The following is a 14,952-nucleotide window of genomic DNA, read 5'->3' as shown; positions in this document are numbered from 1 at the left end:
CAACTTCAATTAAGAATTCAGGTCCCGGGGCGCCTGGGTGGCTCAGTGGGTTGAAGCCTCTGCCTTCTGCTCAGGTCGTGATCCCAGGGTCCTGGGATCGAGCCCCACATCCGTCTCTCTGTTCCATGGGGAGCCTGCTTCCTCCTCTATCTCCGCCTGCCTCTCTGCCTACTTGTGATCTCTGTCTGTCAAATAAATAAATAAAATCTTAAAAAAAAAAAAAAAAGAATTCAGGTCCTCGGTCACACTAGTCACATATTGAGTGCTCAACAGTCCCATGTGGCCAGTGGCAGCTGTATCCGGCCCTGCAGACAGAGCACATTCCCATCGGTGTGGAAAGGTCTACTGGACAGCACTGAACCAAAGCCCGTGTGTATACGGATGAGACAGACCCTGGAGGGAGGGAGGGAGGTGGCCTGACCAGGCAGAGAGGGGACGGGATGGACGGTCCCGGGCGGGAGACAACAGGAGGGCCTGGCCAGCTGCTGAGACAGGGGGCAAGAAAGCCACCAGGGGCAGCCACCCTGGTTCCTGCAGGGGGCAGGAACATGAGGCTTTCCTCAGTCGGTGGCTCTTGTTTTGTCAGTGAAGGTGTGTGAGGGGAGAGGAGACAGGTCTCAGGAGAGAAGGTAGAAAACAGCAGCCTCGGGGAGAAAAAGCACAAACTTACTGGGGAAATCACAGGCTCAATGCAAAACACTTCACAGAAGAGAAGCGGAAACAGTTAATGCCTGACAGAGGAAAAGCATCTTAAGTGGGGAAGACGTAAACTCAGAATTTTTTTTTTTCCCCTTAATTCTTGGCCACGTCTGCACAGTCGAGCCATAACAGGGCCGAGGACCACAGTGAGATTCTGCACTGGCTGCCCTTTTGTTCTTTCCCCGTCCCACTCAACTCTCAGAAAGCATGACATTGGTTCTATTTCCAGTGAAAATGGCTCCCTCCACCCTCCTCTGTCTGAACTGCTTATCCAGCCCCAGCTCCAACCCCATTTTCAGCCGTGCTTTGTATCACATAAGTTACAGAAGAAGGGATATATGGAGACTGGCAGAAGTAGGCAGGAGTCACGAACCAGCCCTCACCTCTGCGGAGCGAGGGACAGACATGCACTGAGTGATGAAAAAAGTACAGGGAAGCCACCTCCCACTTAAACCCGACCCCCAAGCCAGCCCTCCCGGAGGCTCCACAAACTAGTTGCCTTCTGCTGTTTTCTTCAAGCTTCTGTGCATAAACATTTTCATTTCCACAGAACTATTTGATCTCCACCACAGAGCTTCAATATTTTTGATCACGCAAGTGTGCGGAGTTGGTTCTGTGGCTGTCTGTGGGGAGGGACACGGAGTTAAAATGACCAGATCCCTTTTATCTTCCATCTTGAGACCTACATTTGCCAACTCCCTCTTCCCCCCGTACATATTTTTTTTTAAAGTATGAAATCTGAGAACCTCAAAGTTTCCCCACTGCACAAAGAGCAGCTCTTTCATAGTCTACCAAGAGGTCACTGAAAACGTTACGGAAAACCTGCTTCCCCACCAGTGTGCCTCTGGTATATGCACCCACAGTTTCTCTACGTGTGACATCTCCTGGACTGGCACCGATGTCTTAAGCAAATCTCTCGGTCCCTTTCTCTCCCCACTGTCCTGTTCATGGGGGTCTGGAGCCCTCCCACTGCCTTTCATCAAAATTCCTCTCCGCCTGCCTCTGGTTCCTTCTGACACCCTGCGGACCCCACAGATAAGGTTCACTGGGTAAGAGGACTCCAGAAACTTCCCTGGAGTGAGGTGCCACAGAGCCACTGACCGGTGGGAGCCAGGCCTCCAGGACAGTCGCGCCCCTTTCCACTCCTCCCCAACCCCATACAGAAAAGCACGCTCTCTAAACCCACCCAGCAAAAGTGATAAGGGCCGTCTGAAGGGCACTGAGCACAGCAGCAGGGGACACAGAGATTCAGGAACTCACCACATGCCCACCACCGCGGTGGCCGCTGTCAGGCTGTGGCTTCCCCTCTGCAGATGCACGAAATGTCTTTCTACACACACTCACCAGCTGTCCAACCTGGGGACAGTCACCGAACCACTTAAGGCATCAGTTTGCTCATCTGTAAAATGGGCAGAACAGCTGCGCCCGAAATAGGGCCGGCGCACCTCGCCACTGCTCTCGGTGAGCAGGTGTCAGGAGTCCGTGGTGTCGGCACAGCGACTCCCTGACTCACGGCGCCTGCTGCTCGCGGAGACGCCAAGGGGGAATCAGTCCTGCCTTTTGAATTACTTTACGTACGCACAAGCATTAGTCACTCGGACAGAGTATTTCAACTTCTCCCCTGAGCACCTTACTCCGCTGTGTCGAGGACCGGAGCCTCCCTCCGGCTCCTTCCAGACTTCCTCACCCTCCTCCGTCTCCAAGCAAAGTCCACTATTCCTGCGCTCGGGGAGGGGGGTCGGGATGATTTCGCCCGTTCCCTCTGCAGGAAAACTTCCATTTCCATCCGCGGGCAACACACCCCGTCCTGGAGGACGACTAACTGCTGCTCGCACTCCCCAACACAGGCCCGGGAGTCGGTCGCGCCCGGGACCGCCGTCCCCGCCGCTGCCGCGCGCCCGGGGCCGGCTCGGAGGCGGAGGGCCACGCGCGCGGGGCCGAAAGTCCGCGCCCAGGCCGGGCTGCCCCCGCGGGGAGGGGGGGAGGTCGGGGCGGAGGGCGCGGGGTCGGCGGGCCCCCGGCTGGCAGGAGCCGGCCCCCGGGTCCCGGTGGGGGGAGGAGGCGCGCGCGGGCAGGGGGCGCCGGCCCCCCGGGGGCTCCGAGCCGGGCACGCGTGGCGGCCCCTCCGGCGGGCGCCGGCTCACTCACCCCATCTCCGGCGCTGCTCCGGCGACCGCTCCGACGGGCCCTCTGGCGCTCGCTCCCCGCGCGCTCCGCAGCCGCTCCCCGCGCGGCACATGCAGCGGCCCGTGCGCGCCCGGCTCAGCCCCGGCGCCGCTCCATTCCGCGGGGCTGCGCGGCTGCTGATGAAGCTGCCGCCGCCGCCAGGCGCGGGCGGGAGGGGGCTGGGCCGGTGGGGGTGGGCGGGGGCTGGGCGGGGGCTGGGCGGCCGCGCTCCGGCCCCGCCCCGCCCCGCCCCGCCCCGCTCCCTACGCCGGCTCCTTACGTAACCTCGGGGCTGGGGCCGCGGCGCCCGGCCAGGGGCGGGGGGCGCGGCCGCGCGGGGACCGTTCCCGCGCGCCGCCGCGCGCTCCCCGCCCGCCTTCCGCGCAGCCCCCTTCTCCCGCGGGCAGCGTGGCCCGCCCCGGGAGGGCTTGGCGCTGTACCTCCGGGCGGGCACCCCGCCTGCGGGACCGAGAGTCGCCCTCGCAGATGGAGGGACTTTGGGGCCACCCAAGATTGCAGGGGAGGGAACTGAGGCTCCGGCGGGGGGCAGTGAGTTGCCCCAGGTCACATTTTCAGACCCGAGCTCGGGTCTCCAGAATCTGAGATGGGCACGGTCACGCCCCTCCTCGGAGCCCTTCATTCTGCTGTCCATTGCCCGGCTCCGTGGCTCCCGGTGCCCGCCGCCATGAAATCCGGGAAGCCAACGTGGCAGGAGGTCCTGCACCTGCAGCGGGTGCTCTGGGCTCCTCCCGGGTGAAGATGGGGCTGGGCTCCCAGTGAAAGCCTAACAGCTTTTAAGGAGGCTTAATTAAGCTTGGTTTTATTCTTAGAGCGAGGGAAATTGAGATGGCAACAAACACTTGAAGAGCAGTCCCTGAATCCCTTGTCCACACATCATGTTCCGATTCCCTACCAAAGGCTGGCACCGGGACTAAGCTAACCTTGTGCCCCTGAGGGCCTCCCATCAGATCATCTGCTGAGAACACACTGCCCACATAAACCTGCCATTTCAGGACAGTTAAAAAAAAAAAAAAAAAAAAAGTAAAGGAAGAAGCATAAGAAGTAGGGCCACCATCTCAAACCTCCCCTCATCTCTTCTGGGACCACAAGTTTACCTGCTAACCACCAAGGTCTCCTGGGTGAGGGTGGGGGGCACCCACCCTTACTTCACACTGTGGTCAGTAATTATCTCAACTAAATCTAATCATGTCACTCTTCTTAAAATCCTTCAGGGAGTTCCTTCCCACTGTCCTCAGGATAAAGACCAAGATACTAAACATGCCTCAAGATCCTGCCCCATGGTGCCTCCACTACCCTCTCCGGCCTTTTTTCTCTCCTTCTCTTCTTCTTGCCCTTAGCCAACTGACCATCCCCCTTCCAACCCCAGGACCTTGGCACATGCTATTCTCACCCTTTGGGAAGATCTTCTTCCCTCATGTCTGTGTCACTCCTAGTCAATTCCTACTCACTCTTCAGATCGCAGTTAAACTCTCCCTTCCTGTGGAACCTTTAATTAATGCCTTAGACAAACTGTGAACGCCCATATTGCACTTATTATTTGCAGTAGGTATCTGTGAAGCTACCAGTGTAATATCTATCTCCCGGGCCCATTTGCAAACTCTGTGGAGCCATCTCTTTTTGTTCATCATTGTCTCTCCGGTGCATAAAGCTATGCCTGCACGTCCTCCACAAACACCTGTTGAATGAATGAACTGGCATAAGCCGGGCCCCAGACAGACAGAACTGGCCGGCGTCTGTAAGCACAAGTGAGTCTGTTCGGAGTCTGTTCAGTACTTGGTCCTGGAGGAGCTGCATCTATCAGCGGCTGAATTCCGAAGACCAGGGGTTGGGGTGGGGGTGAGGGCTGTCCTAGGCAGTGTGGAAGGCAGAAGTCAGCAGAGGAAAATAATGGAGAGGCCAGCTCAGCTGGCGGGGGGGTATCAGCACGCAGATTCGCCCTGCGGCGGGGCTGAGCAGCCTCCCGGATCCTGAACAGGAATAGCTTTTTGTTCCACTGACGGGAGGGCGCACCCACTTACCTCGGGAGGGCGCAGCCAGGCACAACAGGTGGAGTTGGTGACTCACTCGGGCTGTTTCCCACAGTCAGTGGGAAGCAGGGCGATGCTGGAGGTAGGAGCCCACGGAAGGCTCGACATGGAAGGCTTAACTCCATGAGTTAAGTGCCTGGTCCCTCTGGACAAAGGCCTTCCCTACAGGGTGAGGATAAAAAGGAAAAGCATGGAGCAGACAAGATTTGGAAACAGCTGCCCCTCGTCTGCACCAACTCTGGAGGACCTGTGGGGAGAGGTTTCCCTTCTCTCCTTCCAACCCCAGCTCCAGGCCCAGAGTGGGGGCTGCCTCCTGGGTGGCTCCCAGACAAGCCAGAGCCTCAGGTGGGTCCTCCCAGCAGCACTTGGTCACCGTGGGATCTCCCCGAGGGGGGCCACTGGGAGTTCCTATCTGGGCCTGCTGCTCCCTCCAAACCAGCTGTCACCCCTTTTTTGTGTGAAACATCTCCCAGCAGCATGCTCTGTGTGGCCCAGTTGTCAAGGAAAAGAATGGGCCGAGTCTCCTCTTTCAAGAGGCCCGAGGTGAAGAGGAGGGAGGCTGTGCTGGCTGGAGGCTGCGGCAGGGCCAGGAGGCCTGGGTATCCTTTTAGACTGGGCAAGAGGAGCCACTGGGGGCACAGACTGAAGATGCGGGTGGGGAGAGGGAGGTCCTGCCCAGAGGAGAGCGGGAGAGCAGAGGGTTCAGCCCCAGGCAGAGGTGTGAGCCTTGGAAAGGAGGGGCGGGTCTGGAGGAGAAAGCTGACAGCGAGGGTGCACTCACAGTCTTCTCCAGGGAGCACGAGCAAGAGCAGGGCTGGGGAAAGCCAACTCTGAAACATCGGCCTCTGGAAGGTCAAAGGGGATGTCTGCCTAGATCCAGAGCTGGGATTGGGTGGGGGCAGAGATGCCCCCAGAAGTCTGGGAAGCCAGACCTCGACCAGCACAAACTCAGGCACTTGGCATTCCTGCCATTCTGTGAGGGTAGCAGAGGCTTCCAGAGCTGGAGCTCCAGGAACAGACAATCGGCCCAAGGAACATTTCGCACTCTGACCAGGGCAGATCTGACCACTGGGGAGGGGGTGGGGGGGTGGGGCTCAGCCGAGAGCTGCAGGTGCAGAGAGCTGAGGAACCGAGGAACAGGGAGCAGCTTCCCATGCACCCCTCCTCTGTATGGCCTGCAACCCCCCTCAACCCCCAGCTGCCTTGGTGGAAAAGCACTGTGCGCTCTCTGTGCTTGAGACAGCAGCATTCCACGACTCTCACTTCCTGCCTCTCAACACCAGCTCCCGGAGAAATGGCCGGTTTCAGTCTGGGGCAGGGTAAGTACAAGTGAGCTAAAGCATGCTGGTGTAGCAGGAAGTAAGGACCTGCTCGAGCAGACACGAGGATGGGGACCCAGGAGCCCCTGAAAGAGCTTGCAGTGGCCAAAGCTGAAACACTGGGAGCATTCTGATAAATGATACTGATTAGCATTACGATGCAAAATAAGAAACAAACAGACATCGGTCCATGCGTAAGTAAATTATTAACGGGACACGTGACATGGCTCAGGTCATGATCTCTGGGTCCTGGGATCGAGTCCCGAATTGGGCTCTCTGCTCAGCAGGGAATCTGCTTCTCCCTCTCTCTCTCCTTCTGTGTGCACGTGCTCACTCTCTCTCTCTCAAATAAATAAAGTCTTTAAAAAATAATAAATTATTAAGTAAGTGGAGAAGAGGCAAATCTTCCCTACAGAAGATTTCCAAATGAGATGCACAAATATCCTCCATTCTGGGAGGTAGCGTGTGACACACCCCACCCCTCCACCCTCCTCTCCGTTGTGTCTTAGTGATTTGCCTTGAAAGAATAAGAGAACAGAGAGGGAAACGTGGCCACACCACAGTGGGGGAACCCAGCAGACCTCCCTTGACCAAGCGATCAAGGTTAACGTCACCAGTGCTGAAGCATGTTGGCATCTCGTGCCCCTGATAGGATGTGACAAGACGTGTACTTCACCTGCGTGACGATTTTTTCCCCTAAACCCATCACCCCGGTTGACTCACGAGAAACACACCCGACAAATCCACGTTCAGGAGCATTCTACAAAATACCTGACCACAACTCCTCCATCAAGGTCATGAAAAAGAAATAAAGACCAAGAAACCGCCACAGGCCAGGGGAGACCCAGGAGACGTGAGGCCTGAGTGCATCCGAGATCCTCCACTCAGTGCTAGAAGAGGAAAAAGGCAAACGGGTAAGATCCGAAGAAAGTCAGGAGTTCAGTGACTAGCGACGCGCTAGGGCAGGCTCCCTGCGCTGCCATCCAGTGGCACATAAGACGCTGATGGCGGGGGGGGGGGGGGGGGGGGCAGTGAGGGGTGTGCAGGAGCTCTAGCCTTATCGTTCCCACTTCTCTGTATATCAAAAACTGGTCTGAAATAACAAGTTTATTGAAAAAGAAAGTAGCCCTGGGGATGTCCTATATGCCAAGTCCCACAGGCCCCTCGCCCCGGCCACGGCAGGAAGGTGAGCCCGCGGAGCTCGGGGCCAGCACCCCACCTGGTGAGGCCTGGGGCTTGACACGGTGTGCAAGACCCCCCCAAAGCCAGCCGCCTGTATCTGTGCTTTGCAGGCAACTGGCGGTGAGAAACGCATCTGACACCACAGCCCAGGCCCGGCTTCGGCATTCTCCGCAGATACCTGTCTGTACAGAATGGAAACAAAAGTTACATATATATATATAGGAAAGTCACACAGAACAATGCTTACCCTCTCACCCGCAAAGCATTCAGCATCGTCCCTTCTGTTCTATTTTTAAAAGCGGTGCTGCCCACAACCCACTCCATTGATTTTGAAACCTGTAATCTATACATGTTTTTTTTTTTTTCTCTCAACAGCAAGATGAGGCTCACCGTGTCCACGGATGATATTATTAGTGTGTTCAGATTTCTGATGCTGCTGATCCGGGGATTTTAGACACTTTTTATCTTCTGACCCTACAAGGTCAGTTCTTGACATAGGAAACAAACGTCACATGAAAGCCCTTAATTCAATGGAGAACTATGAGGGGCTACGCAGCTACTAGATGAGATCTGGGAAGACCATAGAGTAACACGGAAAAATATTTATTCTTTCAGCAAATATTCTTCACCTACTGGGTGTCTGATGTTGTGCTGGGCACCAGAGACAAAGCTGTCAGCAAAAGAGACCTGATCCTTCCATCACGGAATTATAAAACCGCGTGAAATACAGGAGTCAAATCATCACACAACATATAAACTGTGATCTGTGTGAAGAGAATAATTCTAATTTAGGTTGAGGATGGGGGCAGGAATGGCCCCTGAAGAGGGACGGGCTGGGGATGGTGTGGAGCCAGAGGTCCTGGGCGGAGGACAGGACAGAGGCACTGGGCTGGGGGAGAAGCGGGAAGTTTGGAGGAACTGGAAAGTCAGGCTGTTTCGAATGTGGTGAGTTTCACGAGGCACGAGAAGAGGTGGGAGGGGGACCCAGGGGCCCGAGGCCTGGCTCAGGATCTGGGCTCGCTGGCAGCGGTGGGGCGGGGGGCGGGGGGGAGGGGACGCTAGGATCTAGTTTAGCTTCTGCAAAGCCCAGTCTGGTTACGGGGAGGAGAAGTAAGAAGGGGGCAGGAGTAAAGACGTGGAGACAAAAGATAAGGGAGGGGCTGCAGGAAGGTGGGTTACGGATCAGACATGCATCTGGGGGTAGAGTCCACAGGACCGGGTGAGGGACGGGGTTTGTGTTTTGATAGGAAGTTTAGTTCGGACGGTAATCTAGGTTTCCATTCTCACTGTGTCAGGACTCTGGTTAGGCAGAAACTATCAGTGTGTGGGACCAAGGGCCGGACGTACAGAACATGAAAATCCGGCTCACAGGGCAGCAGAAGGAATACAGGGGGAAAAGCACCAACACCAGAGTCAGAGCTGGGCCTCACGCTGGCGGTGCCATGAACATCGGTGATGGGAGCCAGCTTTCCAGCCTCTCTGTCCGCTCGCCTGCCAGGCAAGGGACCTCACTGGACCGTGCTTGCTCCCCGTGGTCCTCCCGATCAAGCCTTCTGTGCTTAGCTCAGTCCCTGGAGCAGTACATTCCTGACACACTATAAGTACCGTTATTATTACTGGCTTTTGTGGTGGAACCACGGGAAAATTCGAATGAATACTGATCCAATACTATTTATATAGCAACATACTACAACTTAGTGGAGTCAGCTTAAAGATTCTGAGAATGTATGAAACGGCTCACGCACTTCCCGCCTGGGGACGCTCTGCAAATCTGAGTCCCAAACTCTGCATAGTGTCAAGATTCCTCTGCAGGGCACCCGAGGGTCAGAGAAGATGTCATCTTAAGATGACACCAGAGGAATACGGGACCGCCAGCGCCAGTCCCTTCTGTTTCCAATCTGGCCCAGGACCTGCCCTTAGAAAGGCGAGCCATCACCAGTTTCCAGCAGTCCCTGTGACCCTCTACTCTCCCATCCAGGGCTTTCCTAAGTCTGTCTGTCCTGCTGCGGTTCTGAAAGCATTCATTAATTCATTTAACCCTGACTGAGCACCTATTCCAAACAACCTAATACGCAAAGTTAACTGAGGTACAAGTAAATTCCATGAGACACTGACTTTCCCTGGCTTAGACAGGGGACATCCAGCTGGGTGGTGAAGGATGTATGGGGGAGAAAGCCGCTTCCTACAAACAGACCAGGGCCAGGGAGTGACTCACACAGGGAACGGGAGCACTGTCCCCGTGGTTGGCTCAGTAGTGGGTGGTAGGAAGTGGCCAGGCATGAGAGGTCAGGTGAGACCCCACCAAACAATCTTGGGGACACGTGAAGACGTTGGACTTGATTCTGAGGGCCACGGGGAGAAAGTACAAACCCTGAACATGATCAGATTCGGATCTTAGACCCTCTGGCAGCTGGAGGGAGAATTGCCTAGAGGGGCAGAGGCTGCGGGCACCATGGTGTGTTAGGGCAGCTTTCAGCCAAGGCTGGGCAGGGAGAGGAGGTGTCTTGACCAGCCTCCAGGAGCCTGGACTAAGAGCGGGGAGCCGGGAGTTCTTGTGACGCTGGAAAGGGGTCAGTCCAACAAACTTGAGGCGAGGCCGAACTGCCCTGGCCGTCTCCACCCAGAGTTCAGCTACGACGGGCGACACTGGAAATGACCAGAGGGGCAGCCCGGCCAACCGAGGCACCTCAGGGCGGTCTGGGTTTTGCCGCCACGCAGCCCCGAGCTAGCACCTGATCACCCCCACTGGGCCTTTGGGACGCTTCAGCAAGTGAGTCCCCCTGGACAGCGATCTCCGAGGGCAGGGTCCCTGGCTTCATCTTCCTTGCTGGGCTCTGTTCGTGGACAGGCTCTCTGCCCAGCGATGGGCCCACATCCAGATGTAGCAAGAAATGAGTGAATTCCCCGGCGATTCAAACCGCGGTCCCAGAATGGAGGCTCACCGTGTCTGACTGGCCTGCCTGGGGGCTCGACATACCCTGATGGGCTTAGTGGGGGTCAGACGCAGCCCCAAGTGAGGTGCGGAGGCAGCTGCTCACAGAGGACTGTGGACTGGGGTCAGGACTGGAGCAGACACCCACAGGAAAATCAAGGGCTGGGACAATCAAAGTAAACCGATGTAAGCCGGGGCAGGGGGTTATGAGGACAGATGCCCACAATGAACACATGGTTCTGTTGGTTTCCTGGGGACGGGCACAGAGGAGATGGGTGAATCATTAGATGAAAGTCAAAGCTATGACAGAATCATTCCAAGTTAAGCTATTCCTGGAGGAGAACTTGAAAGACCCAGTCTGGGGAGCTGGAGAACACTTAATTCTGAGATTCCCCCCAGAAAGAAAGAGTGGAAAGACATGCTGCATACCAGTGGCTCTCAACCTTGGCTAGAGATTGAAGTCAGCTAGGGAGCCCTGACAAAATGCCAGCACCGGCGCCCCGCCTGCAGACAGCGGGGTTTTATTGGCCTGGGTGGTGTCCAGAGAGCCGTCAGCCCGTAAACTCCCCAAGCCATCCCAACGCTCAGCCAGGGTTGCAAACCACCGCTCCAAGCCTCGGGATGCCCAGAGAGTGCCACGGGTGAGGCGAGAGCCCCAGGAGTTTGGGGCCTGGAAGGGAGGAAAAGGACATATCCTAGCTCATTGGTCGGGCTTGGCTGAGACTTCGGGCTCCAGAGGGGAATTAAGAAACCCCAGGAAACTGTGGGGCCAAGGATGTGCAGGGCCCCCTCTGAGCACAGGACAGAAGGAGGTGATCCTAAAGCCTGCTCACGCTTTCTGAGGGGGGCTGGGTTCAGGGGAGAGTTGTCTCTGACTGGCATCAGCCCCGGAACAGAGAGGTGCCTGCTTGCACATCTAGACCAGCTTGGAGGCTCCGGAGCCCCGTCTGAGGCGACTCAACAGGACTGAGGATGAGTTAAGCAGGCTGCTAGCTGGAGACACGGGGTAGATGGTGATGCCTCTCCGGGGTACAGGGAAGCCCAGGGCGGGCGGTGCGGGGCAGCCGCAGAGCAGAGAGGAGAAATGGTGGGTGCAGTTTTGGACGTGCTGAGATGCAGGATACCGAGGGACAAGCAAGAGGAGATGATCAGTGGGCAGTCGGAGACAGCAGGGATGGCGTGTGGAAGGGGACTCTGGGCCAGCCCCGAGACAGGACTCCAGGAGGAGCGTCCCTGTGCTGACGGGGAGGAGGTGGGGCTGAAGGCATAGGGCCCAACCACCAGGTGAGGGAGGGGAGCCTGGGGGGGTGGAAAAGTGGCCCTCGGCACCCAGGGGGCCACCTGTTGGAGATGTGGACCAATCCCCTTCAGCAAGATTTAGTTGAATCAAATATCTTAAATTAAAAAAAAAAAAAATAGAAGTAACTCTTTACTAGAAAACAAAAACAAACAAAAAGCAAATCCTACGAAACAGAAACGAGTGGGTTTTCGATTCATTTCAATGTAGCACCTAGTCACCGAGCGCCTGCCACGTGCAGACCGGCCACAGATGGCTGGGCCGGCCTGGGGAGCTGGTCAGACCCACAGCCCCACCCCTTGTCCTTCCCCAGCCCCATCTGGGAGGCCAGTGGATCCGGCTCCTGGCACCGCCGCCTCCAATGAAGCTTAGCGCGTCCGCCAGCTGTCCTCAGTGAGCCCCCACCGCGACCCTGCAAATCTGGGTCCTTGTGCCAAGTAACACCTTTCCTGAAAGCCTCCTGTTTCCCATCACTGCGTAGTGGGTTTGGGCTCTGTGGGCTCCACAAAGCCCTTGCCTGTGCGGGGCTCCCGGTCAGAGACCGGTCCTGCTCCAAGACCCACCTCCGGCTCTTGCCATGAAGTGCAGGGCAGAGATGCGCCATCTGGCATCGGTCAGCGCATCCACCTTTTCTGGCCATTTCTTTCTTTCTTTCTTTCTTTTTAAGATTTTATTTATTTTTTTTGACAGATCACAAGTAGGCAGAGAGGCAGGCGGAGAGAGAGGAAGGGAAGCAGGCTCCCTGCTGAGCAGAGAGCCTGACGTGGGGCTCGATCCCAGGACCTTGGGATCATGACCTGAGCCAAAGGCAGAGGCCTAAACCACTGAGCCACCCAGGCACCCCTTTTCTGGCCATTTCTAACCATCCCTCCAACAGCTTGCCCCTAGAGGTGGGGCTATGGAGGGGGGCAAGTCTCCAGAGTTTTCTTCCTCTAACAGTGCTATAATACCGGACAGCAGAAAATCCCCTGGAATCAAGACAATACCTCTCTACCCCTCGGAAACAAGAACCCACCCTTGCTTCCCCCAGGGATATCTTCCCAATTATCATTTTCTTTCCTTCCCGGACTCCGGGCTGCTGGGAAGTGTGCGGGCTGCCTTCTCCACGGAGCCTCCCCTGTAGAACTTTGTTTTCTATTCTGTGTGAACTCCTTCCCTTGCAACATCCCACGAGCTCTGGATTCCTAACCTTCTTCAGAAACAACACAAAACCTGCCTGAGCATTTGCTTTTCTTCACTCAAGTGGCCCTTCAGGGTCACACTTTTGCTGTTTTATCGCTCCGGAAACATCTTCGGTTGTTTCTCGGGTATATCATCTCCTGAGCAAATTGGGTTTTGTTCTTTCTTTCTGATTGCGGCAAAATACATGTCCCATAAAATTTACCATTTTAATCATTTTTAAGTATACGGTTTCGGTGAAATTGTACATTCGCAGTGTCAGGAAACCATCACCACTCATTGTCTCCAGAACTTTTTTGTTTTTCGAAATCCAAACAAAGTTGTCAACGCCCAGAGGATAGGAACATGTTTAATTTAGTTTTTGTTCCTTGTTCTACAATAATCCTTGCTCTATAAATACTCTGGGCCAACTAGTGCAGACAAGAGGTTTAATATAAAAGACACCAAACGGGAACCAAGAGCGCATCAAACCACATCTTCCAAAATTACGTCTTACTAAAGCCAGAGGGAGAAGACTGACACTCCGCCCCCCCCACCTCCTGAGAGGGAGAAAACCTAGAAACTTTTTCTAGATGGGACCCGACACCAGGCTACGCGCTGTCCCTGGCCAGAGGGGCCGGGTGTCCAAGACCCTCAAGGAAAATGAGAATGAGGAGGATGAGGCCCTTGTCCTCTCTGCTGAGAGAACGTGAGACCCTTGTGGGGTTCCATCTCGGACCAGAAGATGAGCCCACAGCACACAAAATCACTTGGAGGCGTGGACCGAGCCCATTGCTCTGGAGTAACAGCCCTTGAACGACCAGAGGACGATTTCCCCAGCTTGCCCCATCACAGAGACCTCTCTGGGCCTTCATTAAGCAGATCCAATCAGTACTCTCTGGGTGTGGGACCTGGAAATCTGTATATTTAATAAATACATGGAGTGATTCTTATGAAAGACAAATTTGGGAAACAATGAACTAGAATCAACTAGAATGTTCCAACAGTAAGGCGGGGCCAACCTAGAGGCCTGGGGCTGGGAAGATAAAGGCTCCCAGCTCAGACCAGTGGGTTGCTTTCCCCAGCCCTCCCTGGCCTCCTGGCCCCTAAGACTCCCTTGCGCCTGCTGCCTCTGCACGCTGGGCCCTTCCTCTTCTAACATCCTGAATGCAGGGCCCGTGTACTGCCTCTCGTTCCTTGCTCTTGTGCCGAGGGCCTTGGTTGATCCAGAGTTCTGGCAGCTCATCCCCTGGCTTGGTTCCCTATATTTGAGGGATGACAATGAGCTAGAGTCCTAATTTAGAACAAGAGGGCCAGGTAGTCATGGCTAGGTATTAATTAGGGAATGACTACAGCGGGCCGGTGACATCAGACTCTACCTTTAGCTCCATCTGGGTCATTACATGGAAATAAGTCTGGAAGCTTATATCTACCAAATCGGAGGTCGCTGTTTACCGAGGGAGACACTGGACACCAACCATATCATCACAGCTGAAATTCCACCTCGGGGCCCTCCTGATGCAAGCCAGCCGAAGGAAGCCCGAAGCCCAGGAGGCTGACTCATGTTCAGGTTGCTCTAGCCGGGGGCCCACGCAGGCCTCCGAGCGCCACAGAAACATGACCCCCCTCTCCCACAACCACTCCAGGGCACGATGGGTCAGAGCAGGTTATGGCCAAACAGGCTAGAAATTCAGATATGTCTTCCTTTTAATAAACCCAGAAACGGCTTTGTTGTCGTTAAAACAAATTAGGAAAGGACAAGAAATTTCTGAAAAAGCTCCGTGTTGACCTTCCCTCCAGAGTTTACATAAAGCAGCGTCTCCGCGGGACATCAGCAGGTGTTACACAGCAGGAAAAGTTTCTGTCCTCCGTAGGTTTGGATGAAACTAAAATAGGTTTCTTTACTTGTCTGTCTGTCTGTCTGTCTGTCTCTCTCTTGCTTTTTAGAATCTGTACTGTGTCAGTATAGACAGGAAAATCCAAGAAGTAAATGCAATATACTATCTTTTCTAAATTAAGTGAATTTACTAACAACGAAACCTTACATTTTCCTGAGGGGGGACATATTTTGGGAAATGGTGAAACAAGGGATGCCATCACCCAGCGCCAACTTGACTTACAAGAAACAAAATGAGGGTTGCTGGAGGGGAG

The 14,952-nt window shown here is 55.3% G+C and overlaps 2 protein-coding genes across 3 annotated transcripts in view; both read right to left on the bottom strand.

The window, feature by feature from the left end:
- The window catches only part of HOMER2 (homer scaffold protein 2), an 88,003-nt gene extending 82,918 nt beyond the window's left edge, over positions 1 to 5,085 (bottom strand). Inside the window, exon 1 of one of the 2 annotated variants that reach the window (XM_059179879.1) lies at positions 4,905 to 5,085. In XM_059179879.1, coding sequence (XP_059035862.1) covers positions 4,905 to 5,038 — 134 coding nt within the window. In that variant the 5' untranslated portion in view covers positions 5,039 to 5,085. Of the gene's footprint in view, positions 1 to 2,847; positions 3,031 to 4,904 lie in introns of those variants that run through there. The other variant, XM_059179880.1, reaches the window with a different exon arrangement.
- Positions 5,086 to 7,320: 2,235 nt separating this feature from the next.
- C7H15orf40 (chromosome 7 C15orf40 homolog) overlaps positions 7,321 to 14,952 on the bottom strand; it is a 43,988-nt gene continuing 36,356 nt past the window's right edge. The window contains exon 4 of the mRNA XM_059179881.1: positions 7,321 to 7,596. Within this exon, the coding sequence (XP_059035864.1) occupies positions 7,372 to 7,596 (225 nt within the window). The 3' untranslated portion in view covers positions 7,321 to 7,371. The remainder of the gene's footprint in view (positions 7,597 to 14,952) is intronic.

Source organism: Mustela lutreola, chromosome 7 (assembly GCF_030435805.1).
Source record: "Mustela lutreola isolate mMusLut2 chromosome 7, mMusLut2.pri, whole genome shotgun sequence".
NCBI classification, from domain to species: domain Eukaryota; kingdom Metazoa; phylum Chordata; class Mammalia; order Carnivora; family Mustelidae; genus Mustela; species Mustela lutreola.
Note: the sequence above shows the minus strand (reverse complement) of the source record. Positions and strands in the feature narration are given on the sequence as shown.